The sequence below is a fragment of the Macaca thibetana genome, chromosome 16 (assembly GCF_024542745.1).
Source record: "Macaca thibetana thibetana isolate TM-01 chromosome 16, ASM2454274v1, whole genome shotgun sequence".
Lineage (NCBI taxonomy): Eukaryota > Metazoa > Chordata > Mammalia > Primates > Cercopithecidae > Macaca > Macaca thibetana.
Genome location: NC_065593.1, coordinates 44,365,126 through 44,387,923, shown reverse-complemented (window position 1 = coordinate 44,387,923; position 22,798 = coordinate 44,365,126). Strand labels below are relative to the sequence as shown.

The following is a 22,798-nucleotide window of genomic DNA, read 5'->3' as shown; positions in this document are numbered from 1 at the left end:
TGCTCTGTTGCCCAGGCTGGAGTGCAGTGGTGTGATCTCAGCTCCCGGGTTCAAGCGATTCTCCTGCCTCAGCCTCCAGAGTAGGTGGATTTACAGGTGCATGCCACCGTGCCTGGCTAATTTTTGTATTGTGGTAGAGATGGGGTTTCACCATGTTTACCGGGCTGGTCTTGAATTCCTGACAACAAGTGATCCTCCCTAGGCCTCCCAAAGTGCTGGGATTACAAGTGTGAGCCACCGTGCCCAGTCCTTCTCTTCATTTCTTACTAGTAGGTTAGGAACATTGTTGTATTCATTTATCCAACGAAAAAGTATTGCTCTGCCGGGCGCAGTGGCTCACGTCTGTAATCCTAGCACTTTGCGAGGCTGAGGCGGGTGCATCACCTGAGGTCAGGGGTTTGAGACCAGCCTGGCCAACATGGTGAAAACCCGTCTCTACTAAAAATACAAAAATTAGCCAGGCATGGTGGCACATGCCTGTAATCCCAGCTACTTGGGAGGCCAAGGAAGGAGAATAGCTTGAACCTGGGAGGTGGAGGTTGCGGTGAGCCGAGATTGTGCCACTGCACTCCAGCCTGTGCGACAGGAGTGAGACTCCATTTAAAAAAGAAAAATGTTTTGCCCTTAGGTAGGTAACAGCAGGATAGTACAGGTATAGCACTTGGTCCTAAAGAGCCATCAGGTATTGGTGACAGGAAGGAGTAAATGCACTTTTTTTTTTTCCCAGTAGGGATTATTCCAGTTGAATGTAAATGCATTTCCATAACAGAATATGATAAATGCCACCATTGGGCAAAGTAAAATTGACCCTTGAACAACACGGGTTTGAGTTGAGTGTGTTTGCTTTATACGTGGATTTTTTTCAATAAATATATTGGAAAATTTTTTGGAGATTTGCAACAATTTGAAAAAACTTGAAGACAAATCACATAGCCTAGAAATATTTTTTAAATACAAGAAAAGTGCATCACAAATACATAAAATAGATGTATATACTAGTTTATCATTTTCCTACCAGAAAATACATACTAATCATAAAAAGTTAAACTTTATGAAAACTTATGCACACACTACATGGTGCCACTAGCCGTCGAGAGAAAGTAAAGATTAAGTAATAACTGCACAAAATTAACTATAGTACATACTGTAATACTGTAATAATTTCGTAGCCACCTGTTGCTATTACAGTGAGCTCAAGTGTTGCCAGGATCCACTTAAAATGCCCTATGACCTGTGACTCAATCTCTGCATGAGCAGTTGGTGTCTATAGTAAATTGCCTATCACAGTAAAAAATGATCCCTTGGTTCTTGTGTATTTTCATTATGTTTATTGCAATACCATATAAACTTTTGCTGTTTTGTGTTTTGTTGTTGTTTTTGAGACAGTCTTGCTTTTGTCACCCAGGCTGGGGTGCAGTGGTGCCATCTCGGCTCACTGCAACCTTTGCTTCCCAGGTTCAAGCAGTTCTCATGCCTCAGCCTCCCAAGTAGCTGAGATTACAGGCGTGTACCACCATGTCTGGCTAAGTTTTGTATTTTTAGTAGAGATGGGGTTTTGTCACGTTGGCCAGGCTGGGCTCGAACTCCAGGCCTTAAGTGATCCACCCACGTGCTGGGATTAGAGGTGTGAGCCACAGCACCTGGCCTATGTACCATACCATAAACTTTGAATAATGCCCTGAGACCCATATGAGTGCAGCTCGTATTGGAAGTGCTCCCAAGAAGCAGAAAAGTCATGACAATACAAGAAGTTAAATTGCTTTATATGTACGTAGACTGAGATCTGCACCTGGGGTTGCTGGCATTTTAGGCAATTCATCTTTTGTATACAGATGACCTAAACTTAGGGTATTGATAAATGTACCACTGTAAATGTGTTTTCAGATTTTTTTCTCTAGCTTACTTATAGTTATTTTTTTCCCTAAACATTCTACAATGCACATCTCTAGCTTACTTTATTGTAGGAATACAGTATATAGCCAGGCATGGTGGCTTACGTCTGTAATCCCAGCACTTTGGGAGGCCGAGGTGGGCGGATCACTTGAGGTCAGGAGTTGGAGACCAGCCTGGCCAACATGGTGAAACCCTGTCTCTACTAAAAATAAAAAATTAGCCAGGTGTTGTGGCTGGTGCCTGTAATCCCAACTACTCTGGAGGCTGAGGCAGGAGAATTGCTTGAACCCGGGAGGTGGAGGTTGCAGTGAGCTGAGATCACGCCACTGCGCTCCAGCCTGGTTGACAGAGCGAGACTTTGTCTCAAAAAAAAGAAAAAGAATACAGTATATAGTACATAATTTACAACATACGTGTTAAGCAACTGTTAATGTTATCATAACGCTTCCAGTCAGTTGTAGGCTATTAGTTAAGTTTTGGGGGAGTTAGGGTCAGTAACTCTCTCAGTTGTTATAAAGGAATACCTGAGGCTGGATAATTTGTAAAGAAAAGAGGTTTATTTAGTTCAGTGCCACAGGCTGTACAAGAAGCATGATAGCTGGCACCTATCTGGTGAGGGCCCCAGACTGCTTCCACTCATGGCAGTAGGGGAGCCAGCATTTGCAAAGATTGCATGGCTAGGAGTGCCAGACACTGTTCAACCAATTTTCCAATCAACTAAGAATGGCAATTCACTGCCACAAGAATGTTTTTTTGGGACCAAACAAAGCATATCCAAACCATAGCAGTGCCCCTAGCTCCCTGAGTTCAAAAGTCAACTGTACAGTGCACACAGGAAAGGAGTGCATAACCCAGACTGGGATGGATACTCAGGAAAGGCCTCTCAGACAAAGCGGTCTTTAAATACAGTTACCTAAAAGATTGGTAGGAATTAGCCTGAGGGAGAGGAGAGAGAAGACACCTTACCAGCCTGAAGGAAGAGCTGGAGAAAAATCAGTGAATTTGGCAAATTTTAAATAGTATTATAGTGTGTTTCTTTTTGTTGGGTGGGGGAGTGTAGATAGGTAGGCAGGAACTTGGTTTTAAGTAGTTTTTATAAGCCTTGTTAAAAGTTTAGACTTTATTACATTGGGAAATAACTGAAGGCTTCTAAGCAGAAGAGAGTTGATGACTAACTGGCTGCTGTGGAAGATTGATTGAAATTTTACTAGAAGTTTGTGTAGGCAATAAATAGTGAATCATGCCTGCAAAGGTACATGTAATAAAATTAAAGGCATGGAAATGAATGTGTGTCGTGGTATAGCTGAAACATAAAACTATATGTTATCAGGGACATAATTTTTGTTATAAATTCTTTTATTAAAAATTATCTCTTTGGGGGTTTATCTTTAATACAATGAATTGAACTCTTTTAGCTAGAAAGAAAATATTTACTTACAGAATTAAACTGTTAATATTAAGGCAGAAGTGACAAAAGACTACAGCGTGAAAGGTTGTTTTTTTGAAACAGAGCCTTGCTCTGTTGTCTAGGCCGGAGTGCAGTGGCGCGATACCAGCTCACTGCAATCCTCCGCCTCCCAGGTTCAAGCGATTCTTGTGCCTCAGTCTCCCGAGTAGCTGGAATTACAGGCGTGTGCCACTATGCCTGGCTAATTTTTTTTTTTTTTTTTTTGAGATGGAGTCTTGCTCTGTCGCCCAGGCTGGAGTGCGGTGGCCAGATCTCAGCTCACTGCAAGTTCCGCCTCCCGGGTTTACGCCATTCTCCTGCCTCAGCCTCCCGAGTAGCTGGGACTACAGGTGCCCGCCACCTCGCCCGGCTAGTTGTTTTGTATTTTTTTAGTAGAGACGGGGTTTCACCGTGTTAGCCAGGATGGTCTCGATCTCCTGACCTCGTGATCCACCCGTCTCGGCCTCCCAAAGTGCTGGGATTAGAGGCTTGAGCCACCGGGCCTGGCCGCTTGGCTAATTTTTGTATTTTTAGTAGAGATGGCGTTTTGCCATTTTGGCCAGGCTGGTCTCGAACTCCTGGCTTCAAGTGATCTGCCTGCCTCGGCCTCCCAGAGTGCTAGGATTGCAGGCATGAGCCACTGCACCTGGCTCGTGTTCCTTTTTTTAGCTAATAAAATTTCCAGGTATTCCTGGATTTTAAATTAATCAATATTTGTGTATATGTGACATTTGAAGTATTCCAGTAATATGTCCTGTTTCAGAATACAGTAAGTCTTCATTTAACGTTGTTAATGGCTTCTTGGAAACTGTGACTTCAGTTGAAATTACATATAACAAAAGTTTTACCATAGATTAGTTAATATAAAGAAGAGTTAGGTTTCTATGGCACATTTCTGGTTACAAAAACATAACTAAAAACGACCCAAAACATTTCTGACATCAAACATTGAGATAAATTTGAGTTATACATACATTTAAGAAAGATGAATAAAAGCGAGATAATTACCCAGTTTTTGGTGAATCAGTGAGTGATGGCAATTGTGGTGGTGGGTTAAGTCAAGGAATAAATGTTTACAACTTGAACACTGTCAGAAGCACCTCCTACCTCCATTCAGTTCCAACACAATAATAAATTTGATAAACTCACCAACCACTTTTGGACTACGCTGTTTATTGTCATGCATTTGTGTGATTATCATATGCTTTACAAACTTTTGTTTTACAATAATTTGTATTCATTCCTTTCCAGCCTCCTTATTCCAGTTCAGGGTGGCGGGTGGCCAGAGCTGATCCCGGCTGCCCAGGATGCAAGGCGGGAACTAACCCTGGACAAGATGCCCTCCCGTACTCACACACCCACACTCACCTAGACTGGGACTTAGCCATGCCATTTCACTTACTGTGCACAGCTTTGGGATGTGGAAGGAAACCAGAGTACTGGGAGAAAACCCATACAGACGTGGGGAGAACTTGCATACTCACACACAGTTAGCCCTAACTGGGAATCTTTTTTTTTTTTTGCCTCATCACATTATTCAAGGACTTACTGTATATAGTAATTAGGATTGGCTATTTAGATTTTTAAAATTTAAGTCCCTGTCAGTTTTACTGTTTCCAACATGAGTTGTGTTGCCAGTATTTAGATAATCAAAGTAGATAGTGAATATAAATACATTTATATATATATATTTTTGGGGGGGAGGGTGGGGAGACAGTGTCTGGCTGTGTCACCCAGGCTGGAGCACAGTGGCACGATCTCGGCTCACTGCAACATCAACCTCCTGGGCTCGAGCAGTCCTGCCACCCCAGCCTCCCGAGTAGTTGGGACTGTAGGCTCGCACCACCCCCGGCTCAATTTTTTGTATTAGTGGAGATGGGGTCTTGCCATGTTGCCTGGGCTGGTTTCGAACTCTTGAGCTTAAGCCATCCACCTGCCTCAGCCTCCCAAAGTGCTGAGATTACAGGTGTGAGCCATCACTTCCAGTCTGTTATCTTTATGATAAGCAGTTTAACAAAAAGAGTGCAGACAGGCCAGGAGTTCGAGATCAACCATGGTAAAATCCCATATCTACTAAAAATACAAAAATTAGCCAGTCATGATGGCAGTTGTCCATAATCCCAGCTTGGGAGGCTGAGGCACGAGAATTGCTTGAGCCTGGGAGGTAGAGGTGGTGAGCCGAAATCGAACCACTGCACTCCAGCCTGGGCGACAGTAAGACTCTGTCTCCAAAAAAAAAGACGTAAAAATAGTACAGAGGGCATTGAAAATATTTGATTAGCTCAAGGGAGAATTGTATTGCTTAGTGTTGGATCTAAGTAGATACAGAAAGACAAAAATCATTAAGATGTCCTTAATGGGCCTGGTGCTGTGGCTCATGCCTGTAATCCCAGCACTTTGGGAGGCTGAGGTGGGCGGATCATTTGAGGTCAGGAGTTCGAGACCAGCCTGGCCAACATGGCTTAACCCCATCTACTAAAAATACAAAAATTAGCCAGACGTTGTGGTATGCTCCTGTAATCCCAGCTCCTCAGGAGGCTGAGGCAGGAGAATTGCTTGAACCTGGGAGGCGGAGGTTGCATTGAGCCAAGATCGCGCCACTGCACTCCAACCTGGGCAAGAGAGAGGCTCTGTCTCAAAAAAATAAAAATAAAACTGTTAATGAGATTGAACACTTGTTGTCACTAGTGTTGCCTTAAATTTGTTAAGAGGATAAGTCACGATTATGTCGGTATTTAGAGAATTTGCATGGGTATTAATCTGTAATAAGCATTTGTGTCTTTTAGGGATTACTATTAAATGAAGAATTCTAGTATTCCAAAACTTGATCAGTTGTCATGATTATGTCCAAAAGTAAGATAAGAATTCTCTGGGTTTATTCTTTTTTTGAGACAGTCTGTCTCTATAGTGGTGCGATCTCAGCTCGCTGCAACCTCTCCCTCCTGGGTTCAAGCGATTCTTCCGCTTCAGCCTCCCAAGTAGCTGGGATTACAGGCACTCGCCATCATGCCTGGCCAATTTTTCTATTTTTGTAGAGACCGGGTTTCACCATGTTGGCCAGTCTGGTCTTGAACTCCTGACCTCAGGTGATCCACCCGCCTCCGCCTCCCAAAGTGCTGGGATTACAGGCCTGAGCCACCACACCTGGCCTCTCTGGGTTTATTCTTACTATCATTATTGATGACTTTATTTGAAGCACCCAAATATGTTCTTCCCTTTTTTTCGGATCCCTTGTTAATATTTTTAGTTAAAATCAGACTCTGGAGAGAGTTGAAAGAAGCAGTCCAGGTAGCTAGTTTGTTGCATAGAGTAACAAATAATTTTGATGTACCATTAAATGGTAAAGCAGGAGAGTTGAAGTGGAAGGAACACTCAGAACTGGATTGGGGAAATGGATTCTAGTTTGGATTCTGTAGATATAGCTGGATGCTATCAGGGCAAGTCATGTGGTCTCCAGTGGGGTGATTGGACTTGATTAGGTAGCTCCTGGTTAGCCCACAGACAGGCATGTGTTATTTGTTCTACACAGTGCAGAAAAACATGTAAAATAATAATCTGCAGTGGACAGGTCTATGGTAGGTCTACGGAAACCTATCCCCAAAGTCTGAGAGGCCGAAGAAAGAGGCTGACAAATCCAGTTTCTTGGAGACATGTAATAGGAACCTATGAACAGAAGTCAGGTCTGTCTCGGGCAGCTGCTGGTGGCAAGACAAGATGACATCTCCTCAGACCCAGGGCCTATGTACCATAGGGAAAGGGTATCTGTGCTTCAGAAGGCATGTGTAGGATAATTACTTATGGGCAAGATTTATGTTAAGTACATAATCATCAAAATTGTTTTGACCTAAGGGCAGGATTTACAGTAAGTACGTGTTTTTTTTTTTTTTTTTTTTTTTTGAGATGGAGTCTTGCTCTGTCGCCCAAGCTGGAGTGCAGTGGTGCAATCTCGGCTCACTGCAAGCTCCGCCTCCCGGGTTCACGCCATTCTCCTGCCTCAGCCTCCCGAGTAGCTGGGACTACAGGAAGTACGTGTTCTTAACACAAGGAGCAGTAGATAAAATAGAAATCTTAGGGGCATTCTTGGAATTGGAGTTAATCGGAAGGCAGCCTGGCAGTTTAACACCCAAGATGGAGTTGCTTTAGCTTTTACATAAGCCAACACCTTTTTCTTTCAGTTTAGCAAATGTATACAGTTTAATCTTTACAATCCCACTATAAGAAATTTATTACCTCTTTTTTTATTTAATTGAGTCTTGCTCTTTCACCCAGGCTGAAGTGCAGTGGCATGATCGCCATTCACTGCAGCCTCAACCTCCTGGGCTCAAATGACCGACCGTTCCACCCTAGCCACCCAAGTAGCTGGAACCACAGGTGTGTGACACATACCTAGCTAATTGTTTTTTCTTTTTTTTTTTTTTTTTTTCCAGAGACAAGGTCTCACTGTGTTGCCCAGGCTAAGCTCAAATGATTCTCCTGCTTTGGCCTCCCAAAGTGCTGGGATTACAGGCATAAGCCATTGGGCCCAGCCTATCTCCCTTTTTTTAATACTGTGAAGAAACCAAGGCAGAATTACGACCCCTGGTTCTTTTTCTTTTTCTTTTTTTTAGACAGGTTACGTTCTGTCACCCTAGCTGGAGTGCAGTGGTGTGATCACAGCACACTGCCACTTCTACCTCCGAGGCTCAAGCAGTCCTCACATCTCAACCTCCCAAAGTGCTGGGATTACAGGCATGAGCCACCACGCCCCATCAGGTACCCCTGGTTCTTTAGCAGATAAGCAGATTTAAACTGTGCCATGTTGCAGTGTACCTATTTCACGTGCTTCGAGAGTCAGGAGGGACCCTACGTAGAGATGTGTCTATTTGTTTTTGTTTTAATGGTGAACCTGTCTGAGGATCATAGACATTGTGTCTTGCCTAGCTTAAATTTACGGAACACTTAAATTGGTCATGAGGCCGGTAGAAGTCCTATTAAAAACAATAAAATTAATCTTTAAATAGAATCATCTCCAAAACCCTAGAATGTATTACTGTAAAAATGGGAAATAGAAATGAAATGTTTATAAGTGAAGATTAAATTCACAATAATAGTAAAACTTTCTCTTTTTTTTTTTTGAGGCGGAGTCTCGCTCTATCACCCAGGCTGGAGTGGAGTGGCCGACTCACTGCAAGCTCCGCCCGCGGCCCCCCCCAACTGCCCCGCCACCGTTCACACCATTCTCCTGCCTCAGCCTCCTGAGTATCTGGGACTACAGGCGCCCGCCACCACGCCTGGCTAATTTGTTGTCTTTTTAGTAGAGACGGAGTTTCACCATGTTAGCCGGGATGGTCTCGATCTCCTAACCTCGTGATCCTCCTGTCTCAGCCTCCGGAAGTGCTGGGATTACAGGCGGTAGCCACCGTGCCCGGCCAGTTCATAGTAAAACTTTCATGTCTGTGAGGATGGTACACAAAATTTAGTTTTTAAATTATTTTACAACCATACAGTTTATGGCTATAAATTATAGCAGATTTTGGCAATAACTTTTACTAAATATAGTTGTGTGAAATTTTTGGGTCTTCAAGGTTAATATAATTGAAAGGCTAGGTCACAGTAAAAGTGGCATAATGGTTGCTGTATCCTCCCTCCCCCAAATGAAAGAAATTCTCAAAGAAATCTTTTTAAAAATTGAGTATTGGCCTTGGTATTTTGTTGTGATGCACTTAAAGTGAACACAAAGTTGAACAAAATGGATGTTTTGAGGTCAGGAGTTCGAGACCAGCCTACAACATGGTGAAACCCTGTCTGTACTAAAAATATAAAAACTAGCTGGCCATGGTGGCACATACCTATAATTCCAGCTACTTTGGAGGCTGAGGCAGAAGAAGTGCTTGAACCTGGGAGGCAGAGTTTGCAGTGGGCTGAAATGGTGCCACTGTACTCCAGCCTGGGCAACAGAGTGAGTAAGACTGTGTTTCAAAAAATTATATAATGATAATCCACCTAGTAACAGCGAAGTTTTGTGTGAAGGAAAGGTGATATTTTGGAATTTTGATTTACATGGTTTGTAGTGTTATAAAATTAAATTCAGGATAGAGCAGTTTTGGAATATATCTGAAGGAGTTACAAAAGTACCAGTGGGAGAGAATTAAACATTGGTTTTATGTTAATAGTTTTCCCCCATACCGTGGGAACCCACCAAGAGTCTACTGTGTTGGCATGTATGAAAATATCCAGTGGCTAGGAGCAGTGGCTCATGCCTGTAACCCCAACACTTTGGGAGGCGGAGGTGGGAGAATTGCTTGGAGCCAGGAGTTTGAGACCAACCTGGGCAATGCAGCAAGACCCCATCTTTCCAAATATTTTTAAAAATTTGCCAGGCATGGTGCTTGAACCTGTAGTTGTAGTTACTTGGGAGGCTGGTGTGTTAAGGATCTTCTAAACAAAAAGATGGAGCCGAATTGCTTTAAATGAGTGTTATCTGTGATTTAGATGGTTATTTCCAAATCCTAATTTGTAAGTAGGCCCTAATCTACGAAAGAGTTGAAATGATAAGAATAGTGTAAGAGTTTTTAAAAATATAAAAATTGCCCTTTATTTTGGGATGTCTTTCCCATATTTGTTTTTGCTACTGAGGGGTCAGCAGGTGGTGATTAAAAATAGATAATAGAAAATACTAGTAATACAAGTACTGTATATTTTTTCTTCTATCGAAATTCAGGAGTCTGAAAGTCACTAACTTAATATGATTCAACAAATGAAATTCTTATATTGGTTGAAGCATACATACCTCAAGAAATGAGAAAATAGTTATTTGGCACCGTTCTCCAGTACAGTTTTAAAACCAAGCAATTTTTTAAGTACCTTTGTTTTTCTTTACTAGGTTTGTAAATATTATCTCTGTGGTTTTTGTCCTGCGGAATTGTTCACAAATACACGTTCTGATCTTGGTAAGTTAATTTTCTGTGTAACTTTTATCAAATTTATGATATTTAAAATGTTGAATAGGAGTGGTGAGAGGAAAAAAACTGGTTCTTTCTAATTCTGTAAAGTTTTTTCTTAAAAGATTTGTTAATAAGTAATTTCTTACTTGGTTTAGATATTTGAATGTATTAATAAATGTCAGTCTGATTAAACATGGTGGCTTGATTAAACATACATGTCTATTTCCACTCCCTCCCAAAACTCCACTTAAATGAAAAAGTTTTTAAAAAGATGTATATGGAAGAGGAGATAACGTTAGAGATGTCAGCAAATTTTTGGAAGATGACAAGTGGATGGAGGAGTAGCAGCAAACGCAACAGAGCAGAACAACCTGTACCCTAAAAGCCTGCAGAAGGGGATACTAAACAGAAGCGAGTGTTTGATCAGCAGAACCCTGGACAGGCTCAGGATTTGGAGGCACCAGGTACCACAGAAGGCAGGGTTGAGTCATGGGGCTGAAAATGAGAGAGATTAGTCTGTAGTCTAGTTCAGGGTTTCTCAGCCTTGACATTGTTGACATTTTGAGCCAGTTTTGGAGGGGGCTTTTCATGCATTGTGGGATGTTTAGCAACATCCCTGCCTTTACCCACTAGATAACCAGTAGCACCCCCTGTTGTGACACCCAAAAATGTCTTCAGACATTGCCAGATGTCCCCAGGATGCAAAATTGCCACTAGTGTAGGCAGTCCTGTACATCTGTTGATCTTACTCTCCCACCCATAGACCCCAGGAGAAGAGAGGGTTATTTTCAGGAGAAATTGGGCTAGAGAGACTAGTTTATCTGAACCACAAAACAAAAAATGATTGACAATTTCCTCATTTCTCTCAAGGATGGTACATAACCAGGATCATTCTGGATATATAAAAGAAGTCAATTCATTATGTACAATGTTTGCCTTAGAGCATTAGGAGCGTATTAAGGCAGGACCAGTCTAGATCTTGAGATTTCAGACACAGCAGGGGCAGTAGTAAGTAAAAAAAAAAAAAAAAAAAATGTAAAAGAGAGTAAATGAATCTATATTTTTATTGGTGGGGCTCTCCTCTGCCCTGTTCCTAGAAGGATACAGCCAGATGTTTTTCCCCAGGCAGAAGAAAAGAGGATTCTTCTCTAGAGAAAGTGAACAGTTCCTGAGAAGTGATCTCTACAGGTACTGACCCTTGGGGAATCTCTTAAAAGAAAGTCTTACTGCCTGGTTTTCCTATGATAAAGCCCATTCATGAGCTGACAAACCCTGCCTAATCCCTACTAACTTCCAGTCAGATTTTGGAAGTGTCTTTTTAAAAAACTAGTTGCCTGCCAAGGACCACCAGCCAGACTTTCGAAGAAAGCCTTCAACACAAGAGATTAAGAAAACCAACAGAGAAAGAAGAATTTAGTGGAATTGGAGATAATGGGGAAAGCAGAGAGAGATTCCTCAAAATCTTAAGAAATTTAGTATCTTCAGAGACATATGAGAAGATACTATATTCATCAGCAATAATAGGATGCCATAAAGAGGGAACTTGTGGAAAAAGTTTGGAAAACAGTTTTTGAAAAACAGCTCGTAGAAATTAAAGCTGGAGAAATAGAACTAAAACCGCCGGAAAGATTTGAAAATAAAATTGAGGACGTTTACTGGAATGTTGGGCAGTATGACAGAAGGATTTTTTAAAAACTTAGTCCAGGAACTGTACTACCAACTTAATAGTTGTGGACAGAATAAAAGCAGAGGGAATTGCTTAAGAAAAAAATGTGCGGTACTAAAGAACATTCATCTTTAGGTTGAGCAGGCCCTATAGGTGATCAGGACAGTGAATGAAAAAGATCCATACCTAGGCATACCCCTGTAAAATTTTAGAACGTAGGGGTGGTGGGGGTGAGTGTAGGTCACAGAATTATGAATCAGAATGGCCTAAGACTGGTCAGTAACAATGGGGAAAGTTGAAGACATTGGAGAAACATCCTCAGGGTGCTGAGTGAAAATGTGTCTACCAGGCTTAGCTATGTAGCCAAACATCAAAATATGAGGGGAAAAAAGACATTTTCAGATATACAGGGTCGCAACAGATTTATCTCCCATGGACTTTTTCTCAGGAAACTCCACCAAAACATGTCCATAAACTGAGAAAGAGGAAAGAAAAAACAAGAGATCCAGTAATTCTCACCTACTGCAGAGCAGGAAAGGAATTCATCAGGATAATAGTTCTATAGTGAGCTTAGAAAATAAGTATCCCAGATTGAAGTAAGGCAGAAGGCCAATGGAAGAAAATGAAACTGATGATCTGATGTATTTTGACTCATATGTGAAATTAGTATTGAGATAGTTTCTATAGCTGAGTTGAAGTGTTTGAGAAGAATTTGAAAATATAGAGAAAAAACTAGGCTCATACCTGTAATCCCAGCACTTTTGAAGGCAAAGGAGGGCAGATCACTTGAGGTTAGGAGTTCGAGAACAGCTTGGCCAACAGGGTGAAATCCTGTCTCTACTAAAAATACAAAAAAATTACCCAGCTGTGGTGGTGGGTGCCTGCAATCCCAGCTACTTGGGAGGTTGAGGCAGGAGAATCCCTTGAACCCGGTAGGCGGAAGTTGCAGTGAGCCAAGATTGCGCCGCTGCACTGCAGCCTGGGCGACAGAGCGTGACTCTGTCTCAAAAAAAAAAAAACATCAGAAGTGTCTCATAGTGCACCTTTGTTTGGCCTGACAGTGAATAGTATTTGCATAATATAAACACTAAGTGTTTATTTATCCCAAAATTTTGATGTCTAGGATTGATAAATAGCAAAATAAGCATAGAATTTTAAAAGGTGGAGGTAAATTCAAGAAGAAATAGAGAAGAGTTAAGATAATTGCTTTTTAGAGGTGGGAAGAAGTAGGAGTTGGGTACTAGTCTAGTGCTATTTGACTTTATATACAGATTTGAAAATAATAAAGTCAGCAGTGGTTCAGTTCAGTGTCTATCCCCATTAGTTTTCTTGAGTGGCAATAAAGAACAATTTCCTTTTGCCTTCACTCCCTTTCTCTCTCCCTCCCTTCTCTTTTAACCATATATGGTTGCTATCCATTATATTGACTTTGAAGACTGAGCAGATCAGTTTTATGTCCTATTTGGTTATAATGCTTCATGATTCAGTAGGATCAATTTAGATGTCTACAAACTACTCAGTGATAAAGTAAATTCTTTTTCTTTTTAAAAAGAAAAATAACTTTTTGTTTTTGGCAAGAAACGGTTGCTAATAATCACAGATAATTTATACAATTGTATTTTTCCCCCAGGTCCATGTGAAAAAATTCATGATGAAAATCTACGAAAACAGTAAGTTATTTTGGTTGTCATTTCCCTCCCAGTTATTATTTGGTTTAAGGGGGACAAGGGTTGAGGAATAATTGGAATTAATTGTAAAATGAGTGTCTGAGAGAAGTCCAGTCACTGGCTAGGGGTAGTAAGAAACTTCTATCTTACTGCAACCTCCGCCTCCCAGGTTCAAGTGATTCTCCTGCCTCAACCTCCCGAGTAGCTGGGATTACAGGCGCCCACCACCATGCCTGGCTAATATTTTGTATTTTTAGTAGAGACAGGGTTTCACCATGTTGGCCAGGCTGGTCTCAAACTGCTGACCTCAAGTGATCCACCCACCTTGGCCTCCAAAAGTGCTGGGTTTACCGGTGTGAGCCACCGTGGCCAGCCCCAATTTTATACATGAGACTTGTCCCAGGTCCAGGGTCATAGATCCAGTACAGTGGTAACGCTAGTGGTTAAACCCCTGTGTAAAGCTCTGTGGTGAGGGGCAGTCAGAAAGGCACTTCAAATACACCTGGTTTACCCTGCAGCCTAAATGCAATAGTCGTTGAGGCTAGTTAAGATAGAATATTAGGCCGGGCGCGGTGGCTCAAGCCTGTAATCCCAGCACTTTGGGAGGCTGAGACGGGCGGATCACGAGGTCAGGAGATCAAGACCATCCTGGCTAACACGGTGAAACCCCGTCTCTACTAAAAAATACAAAAAATTAGCCGGGCGAGGTGGCGGGCGCCTGTAGTCCCAGCTACTCGGGAGGCTGAGGCAGGAGAATGGTGGGAACCCGGGAGGCGGAGCTTGCAGTGAGCTGAGATCCGGCCACTGCACTCCAGCCTGGGGACAGAGCAAGACTCCGTCTCAAAAAAAAAAAAAAAAAAAAAAAAAAAAAAAAGAATATTAGAGTTGTAATGGATGAAGATTTGGAAATGAATACTTGTTTATTTTCATGTTACCAGGTATGAAAAGAGCTCTCGTTTCATGAAAGTTGGCTATGAGAGAGATTTTTTGCGATACTTGCAGAGCTTACTTGCAGAAGTAGAACGTAGGATCAGACGAGGCCATGCTCGTTTGGCATTATCTCAAAACCAGCAGTCTTCCGGGGTAAGTGAAATCAATTCAGTCTTTGTAAAGGGTCCTTGTTTTCTGGAGATTCAGAGACCTCCCTAATATTTTTGAAACTTGTCTTGTTTTCATTACTTTGTTCTTTTAAAATGATATGAAACTTATAAGGCATTCATTTTTTCCAGTCTTTTTTAGCAAACATAACATTGATTTTGCTAAACATAAGATTTTTCTTTCTTTTTTTCTTGAGGCCAAGATTTTTCTCTTAAATAGTAGTAACTGACAATATGTGATTGACCACCAAAAGTTGAAGATAATTGAATTACTGTGTTTTCAATTAAGCATTTTAATTATTAAATAGAAATATTATGTATGGTATGTGCGAGTTTGCATGTTTATCTTTGTTTTCAACTTGTTGGTAATACGTTTTATTGTCTTCAACAGGCCGCTGGCCCAACAGGCAAAAATGAAGAAAAAATTCAGGTTTTAACAGACAAAATTGATGTACTTCTGCAACAGGTGAGAATTGTATGCATTAATGTCAGGAAATACTTGAAACAGACGTGTAACCAGCAAAAATACAGGGATGGGCCAGGCATGGTAACTCATGTGTATAATCCCAGCACTTTGGGAGGCCGAGGTGGGAGGATTGCTTGAGCCCAAGAGTTTGAGACCAGCCTGGGCAACAAAGTGAGATCCAGTCTCTACAAAAATTAGCCAGGTGTGATGATGTGCACCTGTGGTCCCAGCTACACAGGAGGCCGAGGCAGGAGAATTGCTTAAGCCTAAGAGGGTGAGGCTGCAGTAAGACGTGTCTGCGCCACTGCACTCCAGCCTGGGCAATGGAGTGAGACCTTGTCTTGTGTGTGTGTGTACATGTATGTATATGTGTATATAAAAGGACGACAAATACGAAGATGCTCAACATTATTAGTCGTTAGGGAAATACAGATTAAAACTACAATCAAATACCTATTTGACACCTATTAGAATAGCTAAAATTAAACTGATCATACCAGCTATTGGCAAGGATGTGAGTCAGCTGGAACTGGGATATGATATTGTACAACCACTTTGGAAAAAATAGTCTCATTTTTTTCTTTCTTTCATATTCCTGCAGATCATATTGGAATCTGTTTTGTTGTCGTTGTTACTGTTTTTTTAAGACAGTCTCGCTTTGTCACCCATGCTGGAGTGCAGTGGCGCGATCTCAGCTCACTGCAACCTCTACCTCCCAGGTTCAAGTGATTCTCCTGCCTCAGCCTCCCGAGTAGCTGGGATTACAGGTGTGCGCCACCATCCTCGGCTAATTGTATTTTTAATAGATACAGGGTTTCACCGTGCTGGCCAAGCTGGTCTCAAAATCCTGACCTCAAGTAATTTACCCACCTTGGCCTTCCAAAGTTTTGAGATTACAGGTGTAAGCCACTGTGCCTGGCCTTGGAGTCTGTTTCTTAAAAAGTTAAAAATGTACCATGAGCCATTCTCCCACATATTTATCCAAGATAAACGAAAACGTATGTCTACACAAAGATTTACACTCCAGTGTTCATGAGTGCCGTATTCATAATAGCACTAAAAAAACCAAAAAAAACCCAGACTGGAATCAATTAAAATATCCGTCAGCAGGTGAGTGGATAATTAAATCATGATGTATCCATATGGTGGAATACCTGTCAGTAATGAAAAGGAATTAGTTACATGAGACAGTATGAATAAATCTTAATTAGGCTGAGTGAAAGAAGCCAGACAAAAAAGGAATATAGACTCTGGCTCTATATAAAATTTTAGAAAACGCGTATTTACCTATGGTGACAGAAAGCAGATCTGTGGTTGCCTGGGGATTGTGTTTGGGATTGAGGCTGGAGGAGGTACTGAAAAGAGTAGGTGGCTCACACCTGTAATACAAGCACTTTGGGAGGCCGAGGTGGGAGGATTGCTTGAGCTCAGTAGTTAAAGACCAGCCTGGGCAACATAGTGAGATGCTGTCTCTGTCTCTCTCCTTTTGTTTTTGAGACAGAGTCTCATGTCATTACCCAGGCTGGAGTGCAGTGGCACGATCTCGGCTCACTGCAGCCTCCACCTCCTGGGTTCAAGTGATTCTCTTGCCTCAGTCTCCCCAGTAACTGGGATTACAGGTGCCTGCTGCCATGCCTGGCTAATTTTTTTTTGTATTTTTAATAGAGATGGGATTTCAACATGTTGGCCAGGCTGGTCTTGAACTCCTGACTTCATGTGATCTGCCCACCTTGGCCTCCCAAAGTGCTTGAATTACAGGCATGAGCCACCATGTCCAGCTGAAAGTGCATTTTTCTTAACACATCAGTTATACTTTATTGAAGTATAAAAAAAATCTAGGATGAATTAAACCCAAAGAGGCTTTTGTAAATAAAACCAAACAAAAAGATGGATAAAACCACTAATGAACCATGGGGAAAAAAGGAAATAGTTGGGTTTGAAAGAAATCTTAACTGTTTTTTTCCCCCACTCTTCTAAGATTGAAGAATTAGGGTCTGAAGGAAAAGTAGAAGAAGCCCAGGGGATGATGAAATTAGTTGAACAATTAAAAGAAGAGAGAGAACTGCTTAGGTCCACAACCTCGGTAAGTAAACCTTATTTCACGTTATCTCACCTGTCTGTTAACAGTTAGTAGGAACTCATTTTTATCTGAGAACCTTTGAAAATTATTCTGATGTTCTAAACTTAGAGTCAGCACAATTTGTAGGCCACAAGGTCTGTGGCAGCTACTAAGCTCTGCCTTTGTGCAGTATGCAAGCAACTTTAGATAGTACAAGAAACAAACGGGTGTGGTTGTATCCCAATAAAATGTTAGAAAAAGGCCTCCCTGGCTTGCCAATCACTGCCTTAAACCATAAATTTCCATATGAGCCTCGTTTTATTTTCATTTTTGTTGTAATAAATTACTCAGTACATACTTACGTCTTTGTTAAAAATGAATACACCCTTAAAATATCTTACTATTTTAATTGAAGAATAGAATATATGTGTTTCAGATACTATTGATTGCAGAATATAATTGGTCATTGGTTCCTCCATATTGAATAGGATATGTTCAGATTATAGTCAATGTGCTTAGTTCCTTAATTAGTTTTGTGTATGGACATCATATCCCTTGACCCTAAGCAAGGAATGAATTCATACTAAAATAGGTGGCTTTCTGAAAGGTGGTTTAAATTTCGTAAGGTAATGTGTGTGTTGAACATTGAACAGTGGGTCTCAACATTTTTTCTGGGTGATTCAGCAAGTTAGTTGCTGTTGCCTTAAACGTCTCTCTTTAAAAAAAGTTGACCACTTGTAGCCCAGTATTACTGATTTGGGGAAATGGGAAAGAGCAATTCACACACATTAGAAATCTTTTCTAAATGTTGAGTACTTCTTGAGATTTGTTTCTCTTCCTCAGATGTTCTTGTAACTGATTTATCATTTTAGACAATTGAAAGTTTTGCTGCACAAGAAAAACAAATGGAAGTTTGTGAAGTGTGTGGAGCCTTTTTAATAGTAGGAGATGCCCAGTCTCGGGTAGATGACCATTTGATGGGAAAACAACACATGGGCTATGCCAAAATTAAAGCTACTGTAGAAGAATTAAAAGTAAGTTTTTTTGTTTGTTTGTTTTGAGGCAAATTCTTGCTCTGTCACCTAGAGTGCAGTGACGTGATCTCAGCTCACTGTCACCTCCACCTCCCAGGTTTAAGCAATTCTCATGCCCCAGCCTCCTGAGTAGCTGGGAGTACAGGCATGTGCCACGAGGCCTGGCTAATTTTTGTTTTTTTGTTTGTTTGTTTTGTTTTTGAGACAATCTCACTTTGTCACCCAGGCTGGAGTACAGTGGCATGATCTCACCACAACCTCCACCTCTGGGGTTCAAGCAATTCTCATGCCTCAGCTTCCCGAGTAGTTGGGATTACAGGCATACACTACCATGCCTGGCTGATTTTTGTGCTTTGTTAATAGAGACGGGGTTTTGCCCTGTTGGCCAGGCTGGTCTTGAACTCCTGCCTCAGGTGATCCGCCCTCCTCAGCCTCCCAAAGTGTTGAGCCACTGCGCTCGGCCAACGTTAAGTTTCTTCTAAAGATACATTTTAGCTATTTAAAAAAAAATTATTTTAGCTATAGCTACAGCTTTTAGCTATCACTAGCTATAGATAAAAATAACTATATTTTAATATGGCTTAAATGGAGATATGACCCTCTTATTGATATTTTCCTATGTGTAATTATTTGAAGCATTGTGAGTTCCTGTGAATTTTTGCTGTTTATCGAACTATGAAAGCACTTGATTTTCTTAACTCTCGCATGCCAGAAATTTGGGAAGAATATATCCTGAGGATTTAGACAAATAATACCTTGTGTATGTACATGGTGTTGGAATGTCTACATTTCCCTTAAGGGCATCAATTCCATAAGTTGGTCTACAGATTACTTCACATTAGTTGACCATTGTTAGTTACATTTGTATAAGAATCCAACTTGATTTTTCTAGGAGAAGTTAAGGAAAAGAACCGAAGAACCTGATCGTGATGAGCGTCTAAAAAAGGAGAAGCAAGAAAGAGAAGAAAGAGAAAAAGAACGGGAGAGAGAAAGGGAAGAAAGAGAAAGGAAAAGACGAAGGGAAGAGGAAGAAAGAGAAAAAGAAAGGGCTCGTGACAGAGAAAGAAGAAAGAGAAGTCGTTCACGAAGTAGACACTCAAGCCGAACATCAGACAGAAGATGCAGCAGGTCTCGGGACCACAAAAGGTCACGAAGTAGAGAAAGAAGGCGGAGCAGGTATATATGGAACACCTAAGACTGATGTCCAGCTCATAATAAGTGTGCAATAACAATAATAATTACTAGTATTATTCCTCAGAATGGTAGTTGGGAAGCTCTTAAGCATCTTTAAGTGATAGAATGGGTTGTGAGAGCAGAATCAGTGAATAAAATAGTTCCATTTTCGGGGCAAGTTCTGTGCTATTTCCCACCTGTCTAGGAAATTTCACACAATCTTTTTACAGTTAGCATACCTGATGGTCTCTTAAGTGCTTGTCTTACTCATTCCAAGAAATAAAATATGAAATCAGCCATACTGTTTTAATTATAACTACAAATTGAAGAAGAGTCTTAAAGAGCACAACGATAACCATCTTAGCACTATTGGAGATGAATTTAGAAATATTTTCAATAATTTTTAGTTCTTAAGATTTCTTATGTAAATAGTTTGAGAAAAAGGGTAAGTTTTGCTAAGTCTTGTTAATTAATAATATCTACTTTAAGGCCTTTACTCACTGTAATACTGGCTGAAGTTGCCTTTTGGTTTTTTATTAAGAAGTAGAGATCGACGAAGAAGCAGAAGCCATGATCGATCAGAAAGAAAACATAGATCTCGAAGTCGGGATCGAAGAAGATCAAAAAGCCGGGATCGAAAGTCATATAAGCACAGGAGCAAAAGTCGGGACAGAGAACAAGATAGAAAATCCAAGGAGAAAGGTTAGTTTATATGAGAATTCAGTTCATTAAGAAACTGTTTTCACACCCTAATTGCCCCACTCACTTTTCTCCAGACACAGACAAAGATCCATTTCATTCATACTCCTTTTTACTGTGAGGAACGCCATTCAGTAGGAGACAGGCATTCTTTCCCCATCTCCTACTTAGATTTGTGAAAATGACAGTTTATCTGGTGTTTTGATGCTAAACCGCATCTTTCAGTTGATAACCTGAAGGTTTTTCATGTAGATTCTTTTAAGTATTATATTAACTTTCAGGGTTATTAGGCATAGGATTATATTACCTTGGTTGTTGGCTACCTTTTTTTTTTTCTTCACACTGCAGTGTTTCATAATGTGTCTTATAAAGTAAGTGTACATTGTTGCATTAGTCTTCATTTGTAGCATTCATTTAAGTTAGTAGTTAACATCTAAGTCCCTGGAAGTTGAATTGCTTATATGTATCTTAACCATGTTTTCAGTGGGATCAACATGCTCTTTCCCTTCTTTTTCTTTTTCTTTTCTTTTCTTTCTTTCTTTTTTTTTTTTTTTTTTTTTTTTTGTGGCATCCCATTAGCTGATGTACTGTGCTGTTAGCACTTTTAATGGACTTTTTAATTTTGTGTGGAATGTTTTCACAAGAATATTCTCATCTAACTTAGCCTTTATTGGAAGATAATTCTGTTAACCATTAGGCTCTCCTTTCTGAATTTTGTGTTCTCCAGATTCTTTTAGTGTCTTTTATTTTGCACTGAATGAGCTGTTGTGCTTTGCATGGTTCTAGGAATGAGAGAAGGGGCCTATTTCTGATTTTCTCCGCTCTCCTTGTTTCATTTCATTCTACCTGTCTCCATGTTTAATCACCAGCATAATATATGTGCTGCTATTTAGGTTTATTATACTAGTCTTTTATATGTTGTTTATTATATCCTTCAATAGAACTGTTCTGGTTTTTTGTTTTTGTTTTTCCTCTAGACTCAGCTAGAACTAGCGGCACAAACCATGGATATATTTTTTGGCCTCTGCTTTTGTTTTCTTAAAATAAGCACAGTCTTTTTCTGAAATATTTAACATATATTGGCTTTTTCTGTAATGTGGGAAAATGTTGAAAACTTACTGCCAGACGTGCTAGTGTTTGCCATTCAAGTTGAGAACTCGCTTCTCTGATTCAAAAGGCAATTGCTACAATGGGTTAACTGATTTAACATTAGATTTAAGAATGTTTTACCCAATCTTTTTGCAAGACTTTCTGTGTAATTTATTTTTGGGTTGAGAGGTCAACTCTCAAGAGCCAGGTATGACTGTCAGGTCAAATTAATAATATTTGTCTTGAGAAAGTTTTTAGTTTTACATTTCCTATTGTTAGCTTTAGTTGCTCTATTCTGTGTTATCATTTGTGCCATTTAAAATTGTTGGGTTGATTTTTAGGGATAAAAGCTAGCTAGCCTTCATAACTACTTGAAGTCAAAGTTGAGTAGTAAATGACACTGGCCTGACTCAAAACAGGCATATTTGTGTAATTTCTGGATAGAGCAAAAAGATGTCCAGAGTTGCTTACCTTTAATCCTAAAATTGTAATGATGATGACATGAAATTTAGTAAAGCTTTTTGTTTGTTGTTTTTTCAGACAGGGTCTTACTCTGTCATCCAGGCTGAGTGCAGTGGCACGATCACGGCTCACTGCAGCCTCCACCTCCCTGGCCCAGGTGATCCTCACACCTCAGCCTCCTGGGTGGTTGGGACTATAGGTGTACACTACCATCCTTGGCTAATTTTTTTTTTTGGCGGGGGTTGGGGGGTAGAGATGGGGTTTTGCCATGTTGCCCAGTCTGATCTTGATCTCCTGGGTTCAAGCAATCCTCCTGCCTCAGTCTCCTAGAGTGCTGGCGTTATAGGTGTAAGCCACCATGTCTGGCCCCTAGCAAAACTTTTGTTTAAGCAGAATAAGCTGAGTTATGTTTAGATTAGCAACAGACAGGGATTTTCCATGTGAGACTTGGTGGAAAGAGAGAAGATACTGAGAAAACTGTATCAGTCTTGTCTTCCATAATTGGGTATGCTATGATAGAGTTAAACATTGGAATCTCTTTTTTTTTTTTTTTTTTTTTTTTTTTTTTTTGAGACGGAGTCTCCCTGTGTCTCCCAGGCTGGAGTGCAGTGGTGTGATCTGGGCTCACTGCAAGCTCCGCCTCCCGGGTTCACGCCATTCTCCCGCCTCAGCCTCCCAAGTAGCTGAGACTACAGGCGCCCGCCACCACGCCCGGCTAGTTTTTTTTGTATTTTTAGTAGAGACGGGGTTTCACCATGTTAGCCAGGATAGTCTCGATCTCCTGACCTCGTGATCACCCGCCTCGGCCTCCCAAAGTGCTGGGATTACAGGCTTGAGCCACCGCGCCCGGCCGGAATCTCTTTTAGAAGTGATATAATTTATTGGCATTTTGAAAATGCTATGTAAAAATTAATTAATTAAAAATCAGTGTGCAGATGAGTGGATGAAAAAAAAAATACAGAAAAGAAACTACCATGTAGCCATCTAGGTAGCCATCTAGGCACTCTTATAAATGATTGAAGATCTGGACTTTGGAACCAGTTGTGAGCCACAGTGGGCATATAATAATGGCAAATGAGAAAGAGCAAGTTTATTACTCCAGGTGCTATGATAGAAGCAGTTT

General features: G+C 40.8%; 3 protein-coding genes across 10 annotated transcripts in view; 2 read left to right on the top strand and 1 right to left on the bottom strand.

Moving 5' to 3' along the window:
- LOC126939627 (nucleoside diphosphate kinase A) overlaps positions 1 to 22,798 on the top strand; it is a 446,836-nt gene that overhangs the window by 10,003 nt on the left and 414,035 nt on the right. The window lies entirely within an intron of this gene.
- The window catches only part of MRPL27 (mitochondrial ribosomal protein L27), a 464,439-nt gene that overhangs the window by 351,487 nt on the left and 90,154 nt on the right, over positions 1 to 22,798 (bottom strand). The window lies entirely within an intron of this gene.
- Positions 1 to 22,798, top strand: part of LUC7L3 (LUC7 like 3 pre-mRNA splicing factor) — a 31,330-nt gene that overhangs the window by 4,943 nt on the left and 3,589 nt on the right. For 5 of the 8 annotated variants that reach the window (XM_050765079.1, XM_050765081.1, XM_050765083.1 and 2 more), the window contains exons 2-9: positions 10,203 to 10,269; positions 13,560 to 13,599; positions 14,535 to 14,679; positions 15,085 to 15,159; positions 17,138 to 17,242; positions 18,091 to 18,252; positions 19,145 to 19,428; positions 19,967 to 20,127. In XM_050765079.1, coding sequence (XP_050621036.1) covers positions 10,203 to 10,269; positions 13,560 to 13,599; positions 14,535 to 14,679; positions 15,085 to 15,159; positions 17,138 to 17,242; positions 18,091 to 18,252; positions 19,145 to 19,428; positions 19,967 to 20,127 — 1,039 coding nt within the window. Of the gene's footprint in view, positions 1 to 10,202; positions 10,270 to 10,523; positions 10,728 to 11,388; positions 11,452 to 13,559; positions 13,600 to 14,534; positions 14,680 to 15,084; positions 15,160 to 17,137; positions 17,243 to 18,090; positions 18,253 to 19,144; positions 19,429 to 19,966; positions 20,128 to 22,798 lie in introns of all 8 variants that reach the window. The other 3 variants (XM_050765085.1, XM_050765084.1, XM_050765080.1) reach the window with 3 other exon arrangements.